The sequence below is a fragment of the Equus asinus genome, chromosome 11, assembly GCF_041296235.1.
Source record: "Equus asinus isolate D_3611 breed Donkey chromosome 11, EquAss-T2T_v2, whole genome shotgun sequence".
NCBI classification, from domain to species: domain Eukaryota; kingdom Metazoa; phylum Chordata; class Mammalia; order Perissodactyla; family Equidae; genus Equus; species Equus asinus.
In genome coordinates, this window is record NC_091800.1 from 3,023,305 (window position 1) to 3,042,460 (window position 19,156).

Sequence of the window (19,156 nt, forward strand, 5' to 3'; positions counted from 1 at the left end):
TTATTTTTAATAGTGTAAAAGGATTTCAAAACCATTAGGTTTGAGAACCACTGTTTTTAAATTCCAGTCAGTATTCATTCATGAAAATATAAAGTAGCAGAAAATTGGCACTAATGGAAATTTAACTAAACCAGTATTCCCAAAATTGGAGAACTTGACATTGTTGTATGTAGAATATGAATTTTTTCTTTTAATAGTTAATACTTAGAGCACCAATCTGTGATTTTAAAGATTGTCATAGTTTATTTTCTTTTTAGGTAACCTAATTTAAAGGAATTACATGGTACAAGATAAGGCTAAAACAAAACATAATAGAAATGCCTAAGGTTTAGGAAACTGAACTAAATAAATACTAACATAATACCAACTGGAACAACATTTTGCAATCAATGACAAGACATGTTCATCTACACTTTGATCAATCTAAATTCCTGTTTGAGTGAACACAGACTTAATAGCCAAAATTATTATTCCTCTTTAATTTGTAAAGATGTCTCGGGTATGTCTTTAAAGAAGCTTCTAAGGATTCTCTAGGGATCACCATGTGCCATTTATGTTCCATGTCTTAATAGAGAAAACGCTAAAAATGTTGATGTAAAAGTACCAATATAGAAATTTAAATCTGGTAAAGGAAATATAATTCTGGAGAAATGTATAAGTTCTGGCAAGTAAGAAAATTCAACCGTTTTATCATCAATTACTCCTAAAATTTTTCCTGAAAATAAATTATTTAGCACTTGGAAACAAACGTCTTCCTTATCACAGAAGTTTACAAAAAAGAATAAGATTATTAGATAGCTAATCAAACTTCCATGGAAGAAATAAACAGAAACCAAAATAATAGGTAACAAAAACATATTTAGAAGAATGGAACAAAATCTATTATGTAAAATATTAAGAAAACAGGTATTAAAAAATCAACTATGTGAAATAATCAACAGGTATAAAGAAAAAAATTTCAAAAACTTAGGCCGAATTGTTCAAGAAATTCATTCATTTAAAAAGGTGCAAAGATACTGAAAGGTGTGCGTCAACAAAGTAATCTTTTCCCAATAAAAGTAAATAAAATAATTTTAAACTAAAAACAGAAATAAGCCATGTTCCTATTGACACAACTCAAATAATAGCACGCAAACTTCCCAACACAACCAACAGAGAATGCTTGGAAGACTTAAACATTTTAAATTCAGATAGTTAAAATAATTTCCAAAACATTTTATCACTCACTGCTAGATACGGAGGGGGGAAAATGTTTTCAGTAACAGAACACATTCTTTTAATCCATACAACCCATGTGTTTTTACCTCCTCAATCTGAATACATGCATTCCAAAATACCTGTACTCATGAATACTGGGGAAATGTTTCTCAGTTCCATGATTGTTAAAATGAAACTTTATATCATATGTCATTAGGGAATTGCAAATTAAGATAACAGTGAGATACCACAACACACTTATTAGAATGGCCAAAATCCTAAACACTGACAACAAGAAATGGTGGCAAGGATGTGGACAATCTGGCACACTCATTCTCTGCTGGTAGAAATTCAAAATGCTATGTCCAGTTTGGAAAACAATTAACAGTTTCTTACAAAACTAAACGTACTCTTACCATATGATCCAGCAATCATGCTCCTTGGTATTTACCCAAAGGAGCTGAGAACTCACATCCACACAAAAACCTGCACACGGATGTTTACGGCACCTTTATTCATAATTGCCAAAACTTGGAAGCAACCAAGATGTCTTCAGCAGATGAATGGATACACAAATTGTGGTACATTCAGACAATGAAACATTATTCAGCACTAAAAATAAACGAGCTACCAAGACATGAAAAAGACACAGAGGAACTTTAAATGCATATTACCAAGAAGCCAATATGAAAAGGCTGTGTGATTCCAAGTATATGACATTCTGGAAAAGGCAAAACTATAGAGACAATGAAACAATCAGCGGTTGCCAGGGGTTAGGGCAGAGAAAGGAACGAGCAGGTGGAGCACAGAGGATTTTGAAGGCAATGAAACTATTCTGTATGATACTATAAGGGTGGGTACATCTCAAAACCCAGAAATGTACAACACCAATAGTGAACCCTAATATAAATTATGCACTTTTAGGTGATGAGGATGTGATGAGTAGGTTCATCAACTGTAACCAATTCACCGCTCTGTGGTGTGGGAATTTGATAGTGAGGGAGTCTGTACGTATGTGTGGAAAAGAAGGTAGATGGGAAATCCCTATACCTTCTGCTCAATTTTGGTGTGAACCTAAAACTACTCCAAGGTCTAATTAAAAAAAACTTTAAAATGTTTCTTTTTGAATAATCAAGTATAAATTTACATCACAAGTTTTAGTCATGAAATAATAAATATTTGTTACTTGTTAAATTTCAAATCAGAAATAATGGGGAGAACAAAAATAAGTAGCAGGGCCTTGTTAGCTTACTGTATTCATTAACCTAAAGACATGTACCTCTTAAACTAGATTCACCCAACAACATATTTTTAAAGCCTGGTTCAGCTAGCAGTAAGTAGATTATTCTGATGTCACTATCAAATTAAACCGACTACGTAGCAAAATTAATTGCTGCTTTTTAATAAATACAGAGGCTTTCTAACTGTAGATGAATTAAATGTAATTACACATAATCCAGCATGTATCAAGAAATTGAAGAGAACAAATATTTCAACAAATTAATTTTTTATTAAACACATTTATATTTAGCTGGGAATTTTACTTTAATCTATATAGCCAAGGGACATTTTCAAGATTATCATTTCAACTCTCATGGCAAACTATGAAGAGGTGCTTTTAAAAACTGAAACAGATTAGGAATATTTAGTTATTCCTCAAATGTACTCATTTTATCCCAAACTCTTAAAGAAATCAGCAATAATGCTATCAACTACAACACAAACACAATACTTTTAATACTATCTTACCAAAGCTCACATAATACTGGTGACTGGTTTGCATTTCTTTACCCATAACCTCTTACTCAGAACAGTTCCTTATCAAAGTCAAAACTATCATGACTGGCCGGATAAAGATATGAAAGATGAAACAAATGAAACATAAACTGGACAAGAAGCAATTTCAAACTGGTCCCACCAACAGGAGAAAGCAGTGGAAGAAGCAATCAAAGCACGTGTTCCAATGTATGAAGAATCAAGTACATATTTAATAGAGGAGAGTAGCTTTTTCTGTTTGTAATACTAGGCATTAAACAAATTCTTTCAGTAATGTACCAGAAGCTGTGAAATTTTGATAAATGATATGTTTTTTCTAAATAGATAAAGCAACAGATTCAATATCAAGTAATTTAAATACTTATGTGATAACTAAATATTCAAAAACTTATTTAAATTTACAATTATAAGAGAAACTACTAATAACAAGCATATCAAGTGCTTACAAGTGGGATTTAGAAAAAGCAATATGCTAAATGTAGAAGTTATCTTGTGGAAAACATGGTAAATCTACAACCAAGAAAGACAGGATTTGAAATGTGGTGCATAATATAGTGGAGGAAATCCTAAGACAGAGGCAAACTTACCCATATACTTTAAATTATTTGAAATTTTAAATAGAAACGAATGTATTTCACCAGGAGAGCACACTTATAAACCCAAGTTCCTACCCCGTACCACCACACCCAACCTACACTGGATATTGACATTCACAGTTACCTAGTGTGATCTGGTATAAAATTCTGACATTTCAGGTTACACTAAAGACCATCATGCTCTCAATATGAAATACAGAAGATATTAGATACTGATTGGCCTAAAAAGAAATTTTTTTACACAATCACTTTGTAGGACAACTCCTTTAAGGGAGCTCTAAATATTACATTAAGAAGTCGCAATGCAGAAGTAACAAGATAAATTTTTGTCTTCCTAGAATCTTTTGTTATTAATTCAAACTAATTAAACAAAATTCCTATTATTTGTATTACACATAAGGGACATTTTAAAAAACCTGTTTACTTTAATCGAACACTGCTATTCACCAGTCTTGACTCTTTCTCTTCTCCAACTCCCCATAAAAGGTAAACATTAGCTAAAAATCTTACCGTTCTGAACCAAGTAAGATTAGAATAACTTACCATTTCAAATGAAAAGACAGGATTACCAACACAGTGGAATAATAAACCAATCATACCATTTAAAAAAATTTTTTTACAAACCCAAATTAAGTTCCACAACAGTGCTGAGACTAAATGACAGCCTTTAAGTCCCTACTAGAGAATCTTTCTCTGAACTCTCAGAACTGTTTAGCTGTACCTCTTAGAATACTCTACATAGGTATTCTGTACCTAAAGTACTCTAAAAGTACCTAAAGTACTCTAAAATCCTCAAAGACCTGACTCTCTGCATCCTCTACAGTACTAAGCACTATGTTTTGAACACAGGAAAACAGTAAGCAAATTTTTCTTACTAAATGGAAACCTCCATGTCATCCTGTAAGTCTAATCCCTAATCAAGTGGGATCCGCATTTTGAATACGCAGGTGTGCTGAAACACAAAAATTGTTGGTTATTTGACTGTTTTTTAAATTTTACTCTTCATTAGGTGATTCCATTATAAAACCTAAAAAAAAACATCATTAGTTGCATCTCAATGACACCCATGTTTCAAAACTAGTGATGATTAACATCTGAGACACTGGTATTCAATAAATACCGAGGTCTGGTGGCACATAAAGAACAACAAAAACCAAAAGATTGAGCTGCTCTGGAATCTGAAAGGTAAGACATCAAATGACTACTTAGTTCTCCCAGCTTACACCTAAGTTACTATAACATGACAAATGTAACATTCCTGACTTCAAAAACCTCACAGAGCTCAATTAGTGGACCAGAAACTCAGAAAATAATTGGAAGGCTATGTGATAAGGACTGAAAAAGAATATTAAAAAACGATACAGGATCACAGCTGGGGTGAGTAGTCAGAGGACATTATGTATGTGCTGAGGAGACACAGACATTCTCCAGGAGGAAAAAAGAGAGACGAAAATTTTTCTGGATTATGAGCCCCTCTGAAACTCTACTGGAAGGAAGGTAAGATCAAAAAAGGACACTAGAGTCATCTAATATGACACAGAAATAATTAAGTACAAGGAAGTGTCCTCTGATAGGTGTAAATAGAGTATAAGGCACTCAGTAATCATTTCCAACTGGATGCATTCAAAAGACTTTTAAATATGAATGATAAAACAGAAAAAAAACACTACTTATAATCATAACATATGATTAGGGTGATCATACTTCTTGGTTTGCCTGAGACACTCCATTTCATGCCTACTGTAAAAAAGCAATTTTAAATAGAATCTATATTCACTTGTCTCAGTTTGAATGAAAATTAAGTTTTCCCTATAGAGGATATTATTAAAACTATTAAATAATCCTTTGAGAAGTGATCAAAGATCTCAACGGCTGGTTAAAATTTACACATCAACCCAAATACACCAAATCATCAAAAATCCAAAAAGATCACTTCCAAGAGTATACATAAACCTTATAAACATACGTCTTTGTTTTCATTTGAGTACAAAAAGTCTAAGTCAAGTTCCAATTGTGTACTATCCCAAATATTCAGAAAAGTTCTCGGCTCATTGTAAGAAATCAATTATTTTACTGAATAAATGAATGAAAACAAACTAAGAACAAAAAACTGGCCATACCTAGAGCATTATAAGTGAGACCACTGCAATATACTATTATTATCCATTTTGATTTTTACCACCATGTCCAAACCACTGAAACTGGGCTGTCATTATACCAGCAATAGGTAATAACCTGCCCAGCAGGTCACACAAATTTGACACCAAACCCTAACAGGAAATAATTCTTCGGTTATTTCCATAGGCTGATGAAGATGCTATAATAAAAATCCCTTGTGAAATACGCCCTTTGTTTGAATGCTTAAGATGTTTCAAATTCGAAAAAGAGAATCTTCTACTGCAATACAATCAAATCACTTCTTATAGGTAAATAATTTATAGAAAAAGAGTGATGTTCATGTGGGAACCACAAAATGACAACTTCTCTCAAAAACCCACATGCCATTTTAGAAAACGTATTTGTACCTACGCAGTAGTAACTAACAACTGGGATCATTCCTCTCTGCCAGCATCTATTAATGTATTTTATTACTGGCTAGAGGTTCCGTTTTGAGTTTTGTACATGGCACATTAGAAGTTAGGTTATAATTAAATCAAGGGGTAATGGTAACAAAAACAATGCCCACTCAAGAAGCAGGAAAGGAAACTAGCATAAAGAAACAGATGATCAAATAACAGGCCACATCTGGTAATACTGATCAAGAGGAGATAACATCTGAAAGAACAATACTTTATGTCTTTACTAACTAAAACAAAAAAGATTTGAGAACTCCAAGATATCAGCTGTGGGACAGTGACACTTTATCAGTTCTTCCCATAACTTTTGCTCTGATTTATAACCATGAATACCAATGAACCATCTGAACACTAATCTGGATTCTTCAAGAACCTTGGTTATAGGATATGAGGTGCTCTGCTCAATGAGCCTTCTAAAAACACTGGAAAAGAACATATAAATTAATAAATTTGCAATTCAATTAACAAATTCTTTATGAGTTTGGTTAACATGATCAATTTTTTCCCCCTGCTTTTTTCTCCCCAAATGCCCCCAGTACACAGTTGTATATTTTAGTTGTGGGTCCATTCTAGTTGCGGCTGATCAATTTTTTATAGATTCCCCCCAACTCTCAGATTGGCCCTAGATTATGGGTCAGCAAACTTTTCTGGTAAAATGCCAGAAAGTAACTAGGGCTTTGCAGGCCCTACAGTTTTGAGATAGTCTCATACAGTTGTGTCAACTAGTCATCTCTTCTATTTTGGGGCAAGGCAGCCATAAAAAAAACATAAACACGGCTGTGTTCCAATAAAACTGTTCCAAAAACAGCCAGTGTTCAGATCTTCACTCAAACTTCCCAGGTCCCATAAGAATTCAAATACTTTTATTCTCATTTCAACATATGGCCAGTGGTTTTCTATCTTTGCTAATGAAAAGAAGCAAGCTGAAGAGTTTTCTAAAATGCAAATCTCATGGCTCCAACCCATACCCATAGTTTCAAAATATTCAGTAAATTAGATCTCAGGCATTTTTCAAGTTCCATAGATATGCTGCAAGGATTAAAAACTGCTGAATTTAGCCAAAAACATGATCAATGGACAACACATCAGAATCTACTCGACCCCAAAACGAAATCAATTTGTAGGTTGGAGACCTAAGAAATCACATTTTTAAACAGCTCCCTGAGAGTTTAATATGCACTATTTGAAAAATATTACCATGGAAGAGGAATCACACCCTTAGCCTCTGGCTACATCTCCTTAATGCTTTTGGCCTCACTGTTTAGTAATCCTGGGGAGCAACAATGGAACAGCTGAAAGGAACATACCTGGGTCAAGTTATTGCCTTAGTATATAAAATACATTTATTTTCAGGTTTATTATGCACGTGTGTTCAAACATCCAGGGCTATTTCTACCTAATCAAATAGGAATAAAAACTCTTCAATATCAATTCATGTATGTATTTTCAAACAGATCTGAAGTGCTATTCTTTTCTTGACAAAAATCAAACTAATATTTACCATACCAGAAAAAGAAACTTCTCAAAACAAAGTAATATCTAAAATCTGCCCAAATTTTCCTAAACAAAGTATTTTATAACTACTTGATACAACTACTAAAGCTAGAATGACACAAATATTTTTATGACATTATCATTTTCCCAGGAAAGCAAAGTTTACCCTAGGAAACTGCACTGAAAAAATATTCTAGGGGCTGGACCAGTGGTGCAGTGGTTAAGTTCACACAATACACTTCGGCAGCCCGGGTTTTGCAGGTTCAGATCAGGGGTGTGGGCCTACGCACTGCTTATCAAGCCATGACGTGGCAGGCGCCCCACATATAAAGTAGAGGAAGATGGGCACGGATGTTAGCTCAGGACCAATCTTCCTCAAAAGAAAGGGAGGAGGATTGGCAGTAGATCTTAGCCCAGGGCTAATCAAAAACAAAAAAAACAAAAAAAATATATTCTAATTAAAATTTCCCCCTTACTCCAACCCAACCCATGAATAAAGAGTGGTACGCTGCAGTACTGAAACGTTTAAACTACTTAATCTACAATGAATGGAGCAACTTAATATGAAAACAATCACAAGACAATCATAAAAGACAATCTTATACCACTGCTATTGTTAACAGAATAACCTCTTGTGATGTGTCCAAAAGCAATAAAATTGTGGTTAAGTAGAAAATCTCAACCTAGTAAATACTATCTACAAAATGGTTTAAATACACTCATACACTATGGTGAAGATAAACCTAAATGTAATTAAGGCGCACCATAAAAATATATACATTGTTATGGCAGTCAAAGATGTGGTATGCCAGAGGAGCAAAAAATAAACGTATAATTACCAGAGCTATTATCAAAGAGTTTGACCTCTTTTAAGGAGAAATAAGGTATGAAATAAAACTGACAACTTCTAATTGATGAACTGCTGACATATCCTTGAAACCTTTAAAAACATATTCACGTTATAAAATTATGATAAAGCTGAAGGCTAACAAAGGAAAACACAATCAGACATGATGTGTGTTTACCCTCACCTTTTGTTACATTAAAAAAAATTATTCAAGATAAAAAATATGGAAATCAGTATTTATTTTATACTTCAAAGCCCAGACTATTAGTTGTGTTGGACTATGTCTAATAGGACTATTACAAACAAGTGAGAGGTGGTATCTTAAAATGAACCAAGTAAATCTACTTTACTCTTAGTACTTGGGCAAGCTGAACACTTACCATTTGATTCCTCCCTTTAAACTGAACAGTGACAAAAGAGAAAGCACATAAGAGGGCCTAACTTCAAAGCTTTTAAAAACAAAAAGAAACATTAAACTTGTTTAACAATTTTTTCCAGACAGTTTTTAAAGTAAATGAAGAATAACTGATGTAACAATTGCCTCAATGTTCTTTCTATTAACACAAAATAGTCAAGACCTGTAAAGAGCTTTTTATTAGTATTTCTTTAGTACTTGATTAGTTTATGTTAACGAGCATTATGGAGCTAGGAACCAAATAAAACTGACACCAAATAGATGAAAACCTTGGGTCTATTTCATAATTTCTAATCTAAAAATAGAACCAAGACTGTATTTTCCTTTAAACATTTAATTACACTGTTGCATAGTATTTTAAATACTGTTTCTCTTCAGAAAATTAAGAAGATAGTAACTTATGTGGCCCATGTGAGTATTAAAATAAAAATAAAAGATAAAAGAAAGTCACCAACATGGTATCCTAGGGTTCAGCAACTTTTTCTGTAAAGGGCTAAAGAGTAAGTATCTTAGGTTTTGTGGGTCACACATACTCTGTCTAATATTCTTTTTATTTTTTTCGTTATCCAACAACTCTTAAATATAAACACCATTCTCAGCTCTGTGGTAGGGTGGTATGAAAATGGGCAGTGAGCCCAAGCTATAGTTTGGAGACCTCTGCTGTAGCCATATTAATCTGTGATGCTTCAAATATGCAACACATACTTCAAGTAACTACTTGAAAACAAAATATCTTAATATTGAAATATATAATCAACTAAATTTTCTAAGAGCATAATCTTGTGAAACAATAATCTATTTTTGAAAGGCCAATAAATCCACCATGAGTATTTTTAAATATCTAACTAGTTTATTCTCAAAGTTCATTGGATATCTATACAATACTACCTGCCATTAAAATGAATTTTCAACATACAAATGTTTTTAAATTAAAATAAGAATTTGTAGTTTCCATTTTAAATTGCAGCAAAATTCCCAAATAGTTTTTGAATAGAAAAGTAAAGTTAAAACCATCTGTGCTTAATTAATTATAACTATATTAAATGCCACAGAACATATAAAAAACAGTGGTATATGTTTTTAAAAATTGTGAAATGATTTCAAATAATAGTCTGCAATCAACTTTATGATATTGCCAACTTAAGTGTAGCAGAATATATTTTACTTAATCATTTCCTTCTATACCCTAAATGATTTATGTTTATGACATTATTACAAATAGCTACACATTCTCTCCAAGAATGTAAAGTTTATGCCAGCAACATATTAAGAAAGCTAATTCCACCAACTTTACTGTAAGTAAGCACTTTAGCAAAAGAAATGTTGAGGTACATAAAAAGACTCGGAAAAATTTCTTAATTCTCAATGGAACGAAATAAAGTTTCTCTAAGAAAAATATCACACATGGTGTACATCTTCATTATATTTGAAGATAAAGACACTGGTTACTAATTTTCAAAATATGGCCTGTATTTTTTTTAAGTTCCACATTCTTTTATAACATCATAAAATATTCACACATTGATAAATCCAACAGATTTATGTTCAAATCTAACAACCAAAAAACTTAAGACCACAGTTTAAAGTATGTCACCAAGCAACTGCTGTGTATCAAAGGAGGAAAAGAGAATTGTAAATAATCCTAGAAATCACTCAAAAAAATTTTACAGGGGCTGGCCCCATGGCAGAGTGGCTAAGTTTGCACCCTCCGCTTTGGAGGCCCAGGTTTCGCCGGTTCAGATCGTGGGTACAGACATGGCATCGCTCATCAGGCCACGTTGAGGCGGTGTCTCACATGCCACAACTAGAAGGACCCACAACTAAAATATACAACTATGTACTGGGGGGATTTGGGGAGAAAAAGCAGAAGAAAAAAAAACAAAAAAAGACTGGCAACAGTTGTTAGCTCAGGTGCCAATCTTAAAAAAAAAAATTTACAATGCTTTAAAAAACCTTCTCAACTAATGTGGTAATGGAATTTAAAAATCAATTAAATTAAACTTTCAGTGTCACTTATAATAAAAAACTTTTCTAACTGAATATAAATGCCACATTTTCATTCAAAGGATATTTACTACTTGATGAAAGATAAAATTTTCTGGTTGCTATACAAGTTAGGATTTATTTTACTGTGTATTCTTTTTAATAAAAAAAGTTTAAAATTTTTTCTAGGGACAGAGAAGGTCAGAAAAAAAGGCACCAATGCTTTGAATTAATAGTTTTAGCCTCAGAAACTTACTGAAGAATCATGGCTTTTGAAGAGCTAGATAGAAAAAAATACTAGTAAATATTTTTCAGAACGTGTTGTTAAGCTGGCATTCATCTAAGGTGAAGGAGACTTTGTTAGTCGCCATTAAGAACTTGTGGATTTTAACATATTTGAAGCATCCTTGTTTGTCCTACCATTTTGCCTCCCTAAAACAAAAACCTAAGTCCAATCAAGTCTTTGGAACTAACTCCAGTCTATGAGAAACTCAAGGATAAAGAAACCTGTTAAATATCCCTACGATGATACAACCAACAAAATCCAGGATATGAGATGTGATCTATACAAGGATGTTTCTTGAAAAATTAAGGGGGAAAAAAAAAAAAGAGTGAGAGAAAACCTACAGACTAAAAAGACTGTATTTATCAGCCAATTTGAAGAAACCAATTGTAAAAAAAAAAAACTTCTATGACCTGGGCAGATGTGGGCTTTCATGTTAATATGAAATAACTGACCATTTTTAAGATATGATAAAGATATTTTTAAAAAGAGTCCTTATCGTTTTAGAGATACATACTGAAATACTTATGAATGAAATCATAGGAGGTCACCGATTTCACACAAAATAATTCAGGAAAGTGGGTATATTTAAGGATGAAAAAGATCAGCCGTGTGTTGATAACTGTTATGGGTAGGTTATGAGCACATACTAGTATACTTTTGCATACGTCTAAAATCTTCCAAAATAACGAATTTTTAACATTAGTAAACAGTGAAAATCAGTCAAGAAGAGATGATGGATTTATCAAGATTTCTAATTTAGAAGCATATATTTAAAAAACATAAAGTAAAATCGAGAAAAATTTAACATCCATTTCATAAAACATGAGTATTATCTCAGAAACTAATTTTAATTTACTACCTGAAAGAGGTTAAGAAAATCATTAGTTTAACATAAACATCACAAATTCAGAAAGATTAGAAAATATATTACTATATAAAGCAATATGTAAAGAATTTTAAATCTACATCATCCACGTGACACTATAAAATCATTTAAGTTAACTGGTATTTTACTTACATTTTCCATATAGTTTGGCTTAAAGCCCTCTTGTTGTCGCCTAAGTTCCTCCTGCTCTCTGTGTCGGATCATTTCCTCCTCACGACGACGATGCTCTTCTTCATGTCTGAAAGATTTTCAGATAAAAATTTCAGCATGGTTGACATGAGGCCATAATTGAGTAGTTTATTTCAGGTAAAACAATCATTTATACAAGTTACATTTTGCCAAATCTGTGAATAATTATGGGCTTACTAGATTTACCTTCCTTCTTCTATTTTGCTCCAAGCCTTTAATAAATCAAGTAAACCAAGGAAATAAAGTAACTTAACTAGGGTAAATCAAAAAAATAAAGTAACAACATATAACCAGGGTAGTTTACATGCTTACAGACAAAAAACTGGGAGTCCAAGAGCTCAAATGTACTCTACTACTGTATAAAGAAAAATAACCTGGGATCTATCACTGGCACGAGAGAGTTCTTAAAGACACTCAGACCTATCCACTGCAGAGGACCAGACTGCCTGGACAATGATTCTATCATGTGTAGAAGGAAGCCTTAACAAACCCTGTCTCCTCCATTTCATCAACCCGCTGAGGAGGTCCCTCAGAGCAGGTGTCAGCCTACTATCTGCTTTTGTAAAGTAAGTTTTATAGGACAATAATTCACCTACTGTCTATGACTACCCCCAGGCTAGTACAGTGTGGAGTAGTTGAGACAGAGAATATACGATCTGCAAAGCCTAAATTATTCACTATCTAGCCCTTTCACAGAACAAGTTTCCCAACCTCTGCCCCAGAGGTATATTCATCAAGCATGCAAAAAAAAACTATCTATGTGTGCAGGATTACTATTAAATCAGTAATTATTTATAATATGATTAAAACGGAAAACTTATAAAATTATATTATATTGACATTTAAATCAATGCAAATTAAAATATATACATGCCCTCCACTCAAAACCAAAAAAGTAATTTAAATAATGAAGACTATATAATAGTGATGCCCCTCAGTAGATCTCATTTTCCAGGTTACTCTTATAAATACCTTTCTTCACTGAATGTAATACTCGAATTTCAACATCCTTTTCTTGTTCTACAACGCTCTTACTAAACCTAAGTCCATGAACTAAAAGAAACGATGATGTCTCCCACAGCCAGGAGAAAAACCGGCTGTTAGAACTTCATGTCAGACCATATGCAAGTAACAAGACACTGTTTCCAAGGATTTTCAAGCAAAATCTGGGCTATTTTGCGATTCTTGTTTAACCCCCCCAATATACAACTCTATTCAAAGTAACTTGAACATTCAAGTAAACAGGTTAATCCACTTCCTTGATATTAACATAATCATAAATTTTACTATTAAGAAAGTACTTTCATGGGGCCAGTCTGGTGGCACAGTGGTTAGGTTTTGCTCGTTCCCGCTTCGCCAGCCCGGGGTTCTACAGTTCAGACCCCAGGTGCGGATCTACAAAATGCTTGGCAAGCCTTGCTATGGCAGCATCCACGTATCAAGTAGAGGAAGATGGGCCAGATGTTAGCTCAGGGCAGTCTTCCTCAGCAAAAGGAGGAGGACTGGTAGCAGATGTGAGCTCAGGGCTAATCTGCCTCACAAAAATAAACAAATAAAAAGGTAGTAATAATAAAATTAAATTAAAAACAGAAAATACTTTCGCATTCTTAACTGTTGAAAAGTGCATACAAGTACAGGTTAAAAATTCCCTTATCCAAAAACTCTAAAGACACGTGTTCTGAAACTGAGTTTTTCCAATTTTAAAAAGGTTATACTATTATTACATCCCCAGTGGTATCAGAGGCAGGACCCAATAAATCAACCACATTAACATCTCTGCAGTAAGATAAAAATTCATATTCTGTGGAAATACTATAGGTGTGACATGACCCACAACCGAAGTGCAGGTCATGTTTTAGCATCAAATAGACTCATATCCGATCCAGCCAATGAATGATACATGAAAAAGCTTTTGGTTTTCAAAGGTTTTGATCTTCAGAATTGCAATAATGACATTGTTGAGGACCAAGTTGTGGCACATAATATAATTTTAAACGTGAAAGTCCACTGCCAGTAAAGTGAACAGAAATATCTGCACAAGTGCGCTGGGATGTATGTACACACAGATATGCACTAGGGCATTAATTAAAGGCAAAAGCTTAAAGACGCAATCAATTATAAATGAGTGACAATTATGGTTCAGTGGTGCCAAAGAACATAATATAACTGTTAAAAAGAGGTAGATTTGCATTCAGTGACATGAAAGAACGTCTAAGGCACAATTGTTAGAAAAAAGGCAAGTAAAAGAATGGTATTCCTATTACTGCTTTTAAAAATCATTTCTATGAGCACAGAAGAGGGTATGAAAAAGTTTATATCACACGAGAATAATTTGAGGAATAAGAGGATTGCCCGTTTTATTTTATACACATATGTATCATGTGAGTTTTGTTTTAAATATGTATTGCCATATCATTTTAATAAAAACCAAATAAAGTATTTTAAACAGAACTTATAATGGACTTCTCCTATCGTTAAAACAATTTTTTTCTCATAAAATGTGAGACTAGATTTACAAATCAGGAGAAAAAAATACATAGTAAAAGGTAAAATCACATTAAAACTTAGGTATTTTTCTCCCTCCATTCCTTGGCCTATAAATCCCAGAATTTCTATTTTATTTTGAACTAAGTTGTGATTATACCCACTGACAATTCCATGATCTAAATTTACAGACAGCATACAGAAACATTACCTATTGTATATATATATGTTTGCTTTTAATTTATTCTATTCCACAAGATACTTTCATGATCATTTTTATATTTAATGTCTCTTCTGGTCAAGGATAACATCCTAGGTTATATTCACAAATGGAACTAATAAGTAAAGAAGTGTGACAAATTTTAACAGCCTTCATTTTATATTTAATTGGAAACTGATAAAACCTCAATTTTACAATTTAATGTGAAGCCCACTAATTATTTTCAGTTCTCTTATTTTTGCAGGACTTTAAAAAACTGAGAGGTTCTAGGCACTAAGCTCTGATACGACTAACGGATAAAAACACCTTGCTCCTGTTCCTGTTCAGCACTATGCCCTCCACACAAACCAGAGGGCTTAGTACATCATACAATCTTTCTATGTCCAATGACATAAATAGGGGAAGAACGGGTATTTGGGTAGGTGAGCGAGGAGGAGGGTGGTGAGAAAAGCAACCAAGGAATAAACGAACAAACAAAACAAACGAACAACTACGGCATGGTCAAGTCCCAGCTTGAACCAGCTTGCCTGGTCTTCCTTCTTCATGGCTACAGCCTCTAAAGAATTAAGTGACCCATAAAAAACAAAGTAATTTGTAGCGTTGAAGGGAAAACCAGAAACTTGTACACTCCAAATTACACAATTTCTCTCAAAATACACTTTCTTAAACCAGTTTTTTCAATCTTCCAACTAACGTAAAACAAAAATGCAGAATCCAAACTCTACTTGTTAACAATTAAAGCTACCTTATGTGGCAGCAGCCTCAGTTAGATAAATCTCTTCAGTTTAACTGCTCTAGTTTTCTTTACTTGCTTTGTCTTGCAAGTACAGAATATATTTGATGATTAAGTTCCAAAACACAACTTTTCCCCTTTCCCTGATACATGCTGCAAAACTGCTCAATTTTAAGACAAGCTGTTCACATGTCTTAAATCAAGATTCTTAAAGTTAATTTGAAAAGAACCTCCCCAGGCACTATGCACAGGTTAAGACTGTTGACAGATTTATCACTGCCTGTATCTGCTTGAACATAGCCAAGCATAAGGTTACCCATTGAACTGTCACCTAACTGTTGAGGTATTTTTACTGTTAGTACACACTTATCTGAATTTCAAATTGAATCTGATATACCCCTGAAGAGTAAATAAAATTAATGAAAAACCATTCAATGAAAAATTACCATGTACAGAGAATTCTTATCACATCAAGAAACCAGTATTCCACCTATGCTGAGACTGGGCAACCAATGAAAAATTCCAGTAAGTACTCCATACTATTTTCGTGCACTTCACTTTCTTTTTAACAATCTGATCATTCCAAATAATGTCTGCCTCCCTCCTATATTACTGTAAGTTCTACAGTGGCAGAGCTTGTGTCTTTTGTTCCCACTGTATCCCCAATACCTGGGGTATTTTTTTTATTTATTTCTAACTTTAAATTTACAGAAAAGTTGCAAAAATAGTACAATTCCTATATATTCCTCATACAGCATCCCCTAATATTAGCCTCCTACATAACTATAGTACTATTATGAAAACCAGAAATTAGCACTGGTACAACACTACAGATAACTACACATCTTACTCAAATGTCACCACTTTCCCCACTAACATCTCTCCTTTGTTCCAGGACCCTAGCCAGAATCCCGCATGGCATTTAATTATTATTTCCCCTTAATCTCTTCTAGTCTGTGACAGTTCAGTCTTTCCTGGTCTTTGATGAACTTAAACAGAACTGATTATTTTTTGTAGAATGTCCTTCAATTTCGGTTTAAGTTTTCTCATGACTGGCATAATGTGATAAATTTTCGTCAAGAAAACCTCAGATGGGACCAGCCCCATGGCCCAGTGGTTAAGTTCACATACTCTGCTTCGGTGGCCCAAGGTTTCACCGGTTCGGGTCCTGGGCGTGGACATGGCACCACTCCTTGGGCCATGCTGTCCCACATGCCACAATTAGAAGGACCCATAACTAAAATATATAACTATGTACTGGGGGGCTTCAGGGAGAAAAAGGAAAAATAAAATCTTTAAAATCTAATACTATCACTTTTTATTTTGTTGATGAAATTGTTCCAACTTTGGCCATTAGGAGCTCCTTCAGTTTCGTTTCTGTGTTCTTTCAACACAGCCCATTCTTTTTTGAGTACTTTCTTACTCTTTGGTGCAACATATTCCAGGCTCATCTTGGACTTTTCAGTCCTGGAATCAACCACTTTTCCAAAAACCCTAGTTTCTTTTATTGGAGAACAGTGTTTTGACACAAAAATCTGAACACTAGATGTGCGCACTGTTACTGAGACATCACTGCTTCTAGGTGGACAGGGCTATGAAATATATGTATGTATAAGAACACAGGCATAGATACATAACACACATCTATATTTCTACATCTGTCTACACTAAATACCACTAAGTTCATACTGATATCTATGATTCCAATTCGACACCACAGGATTCAGTTTAATCTTAGCCTTTCTCCTCGCTCTCTTTCTTTCTCCAACAATGAGAAACGTGGGTCTCATTATCTATGTTTATTAATTTGTTCACTTACAAAACTATACACATTATTTTTAATAAAGATCTGATCAGAAAGTCTTATGGAAAAAAAGTAGTTTCAGAAATATTAACCCCTATCTCTGTGAGAAACATGTTTACTAACTAGATTACAGAATTTATATACTGGTCTTCTTGTCATCAGCCTATAGTATCCAGTCAAGATACTGTTTTCCAAAGTTATTTCGGTTCTTTATTTTCTTCCCATCTCTTATCAGTGTGATAATGTTATCCAATGTAATACAGGAACGTTCATCTGTTATTTTTTGCTTTTTTTTTTTTAAAGATTGGCACCTGAGCTAACAACTGTTGCCAATCTTTTTTTTTTTTCCTGCTTTTTCTCCCCAAATCCCACCAATACATAGTTGTCTATTTTAGTTGTGGGTCCTAGTTGTGGCATGTGAGACACTGCCTCAGTGTGGCCTGAGACGCGGTGCCATGTCTGCACCCAGGATCTGAAGGGCGAAACCCTGGGCCACCAAAGTAGAGCATGCGACCCTAATCACTCAGCCACGGGGCTGGCCCCCATCTGTTACTTTTCTTTGTTCTTTCTTTTGTTTGAGGAAGATTAGCCCTGAGCTAACCTCTGCTGCCAACCCTCCTCTTTTTGCTGAGGAAGACTGGCCCTGAGCTAACATCCGTGCCCATCTTCCTCTACTTTATATGTGGGACCTCCTACCAGAGCATGGCTTGCCAAGCGGTGCCATGTCCGCACCTGGGATCTGAACTGGCAAACCCAGGGCCACAGAAGTGGAACATACGAACTTAAGTGCTGTGCCAAGAGGCCAGCCCCCCATCTGTTATATTTTTAGACACTATTTTGGGTTGACTTCTCCCACATTGTTTGGTTTTAATTATTTATTTTTTTTTTCAGCATGTTAAGGGTAGGGTACTAATTATAAACGCCTAGCTGTCAAGTGAAAATATAAGAGGAGAAAACTGGATTCAGATATGATTTTATGTTAGGGGAGGGGAGACTTCCCTTTCTTTGTAAAAGTAGAAGAGACTTTAACATATTTACATAATAGGAAAAGGAACAACAAGAGAGAAGTTGAAAAAAAATCCCTCATCATCTAAGGAGTTCATGTGGGGAGTTGTATACAGTTGTGGTTTTCAAACTTTGTGATGCATTAGTATCACCAAGAGGATTTATTAAAGCACACGTGGCTGGGGCCCATTCTCACATTTTCTTTTGTCTTTTTTTTTTTTTTTTTAAAGATGTTTCCTTTCTCTCCCCCAAAGTCCCCCTGGTTCATAGTTGTGGATCCTTCTAGTTGTGGTACGTGGGACACCGCCTCAGCATGGCCTGATGAGTGGTGCCATGTCCACGCCCAGGATTCGAACCGGGGAAACCCTGGGCCACCAAAGCGGAGTGTAGGAACTTAACCACTCGGCCAGGGGGCCGGCCCCCACTCCTACATTCTCTGATTCAGTATTTCTGGGGGAGGTTTGAGACTTTGAAGTTTCAAACAACTCCCAAGTTAGAACGCTGATGCTGCCTGTTAAAGTACCATAATTTGGGATTAAGTAGGTTAGAGTAAAATTAGAGTAGTTCCAAAACGGAACTATATACATTTATATAATCAGGTACAAGTTGGAGAAAATACAATAAAATATACTGCATACTACCTATCTCCAGATTGTGAAGACACT

General features: G+C 34.4%; 1 protein-coding gene across 20 annotated transcripts in view; it reads right to left on the reverse strand.

Annotated features, from left to right (window-relative positions):
- The window catches only part of PSPC1 (paraspeckle component 1), a 103,654-nt gene that overhangs the window by 48,686 nt on the left and 35,812 nt on the right, over positions 1-19,156 (reverse strand). For all 20 annotated transcript variants that reach the window (XR_011506813.1, XR_011506814.1, XR_011506800.1 and 17 more), the window contains exon 6: positions 12,189-12,294. Coding sequence is in view for 1 of the 20 variants with exons in the window: in XM_070520323.1 (XP_070376424.1) it covers positions 12,189-12,294 (106 nt within the window). In the remaining 19 variants the exon portion in view is untranslated. The remainder of the gene's footprint in view (positions 1-12,188; positions 12,295-19,156) is intronic.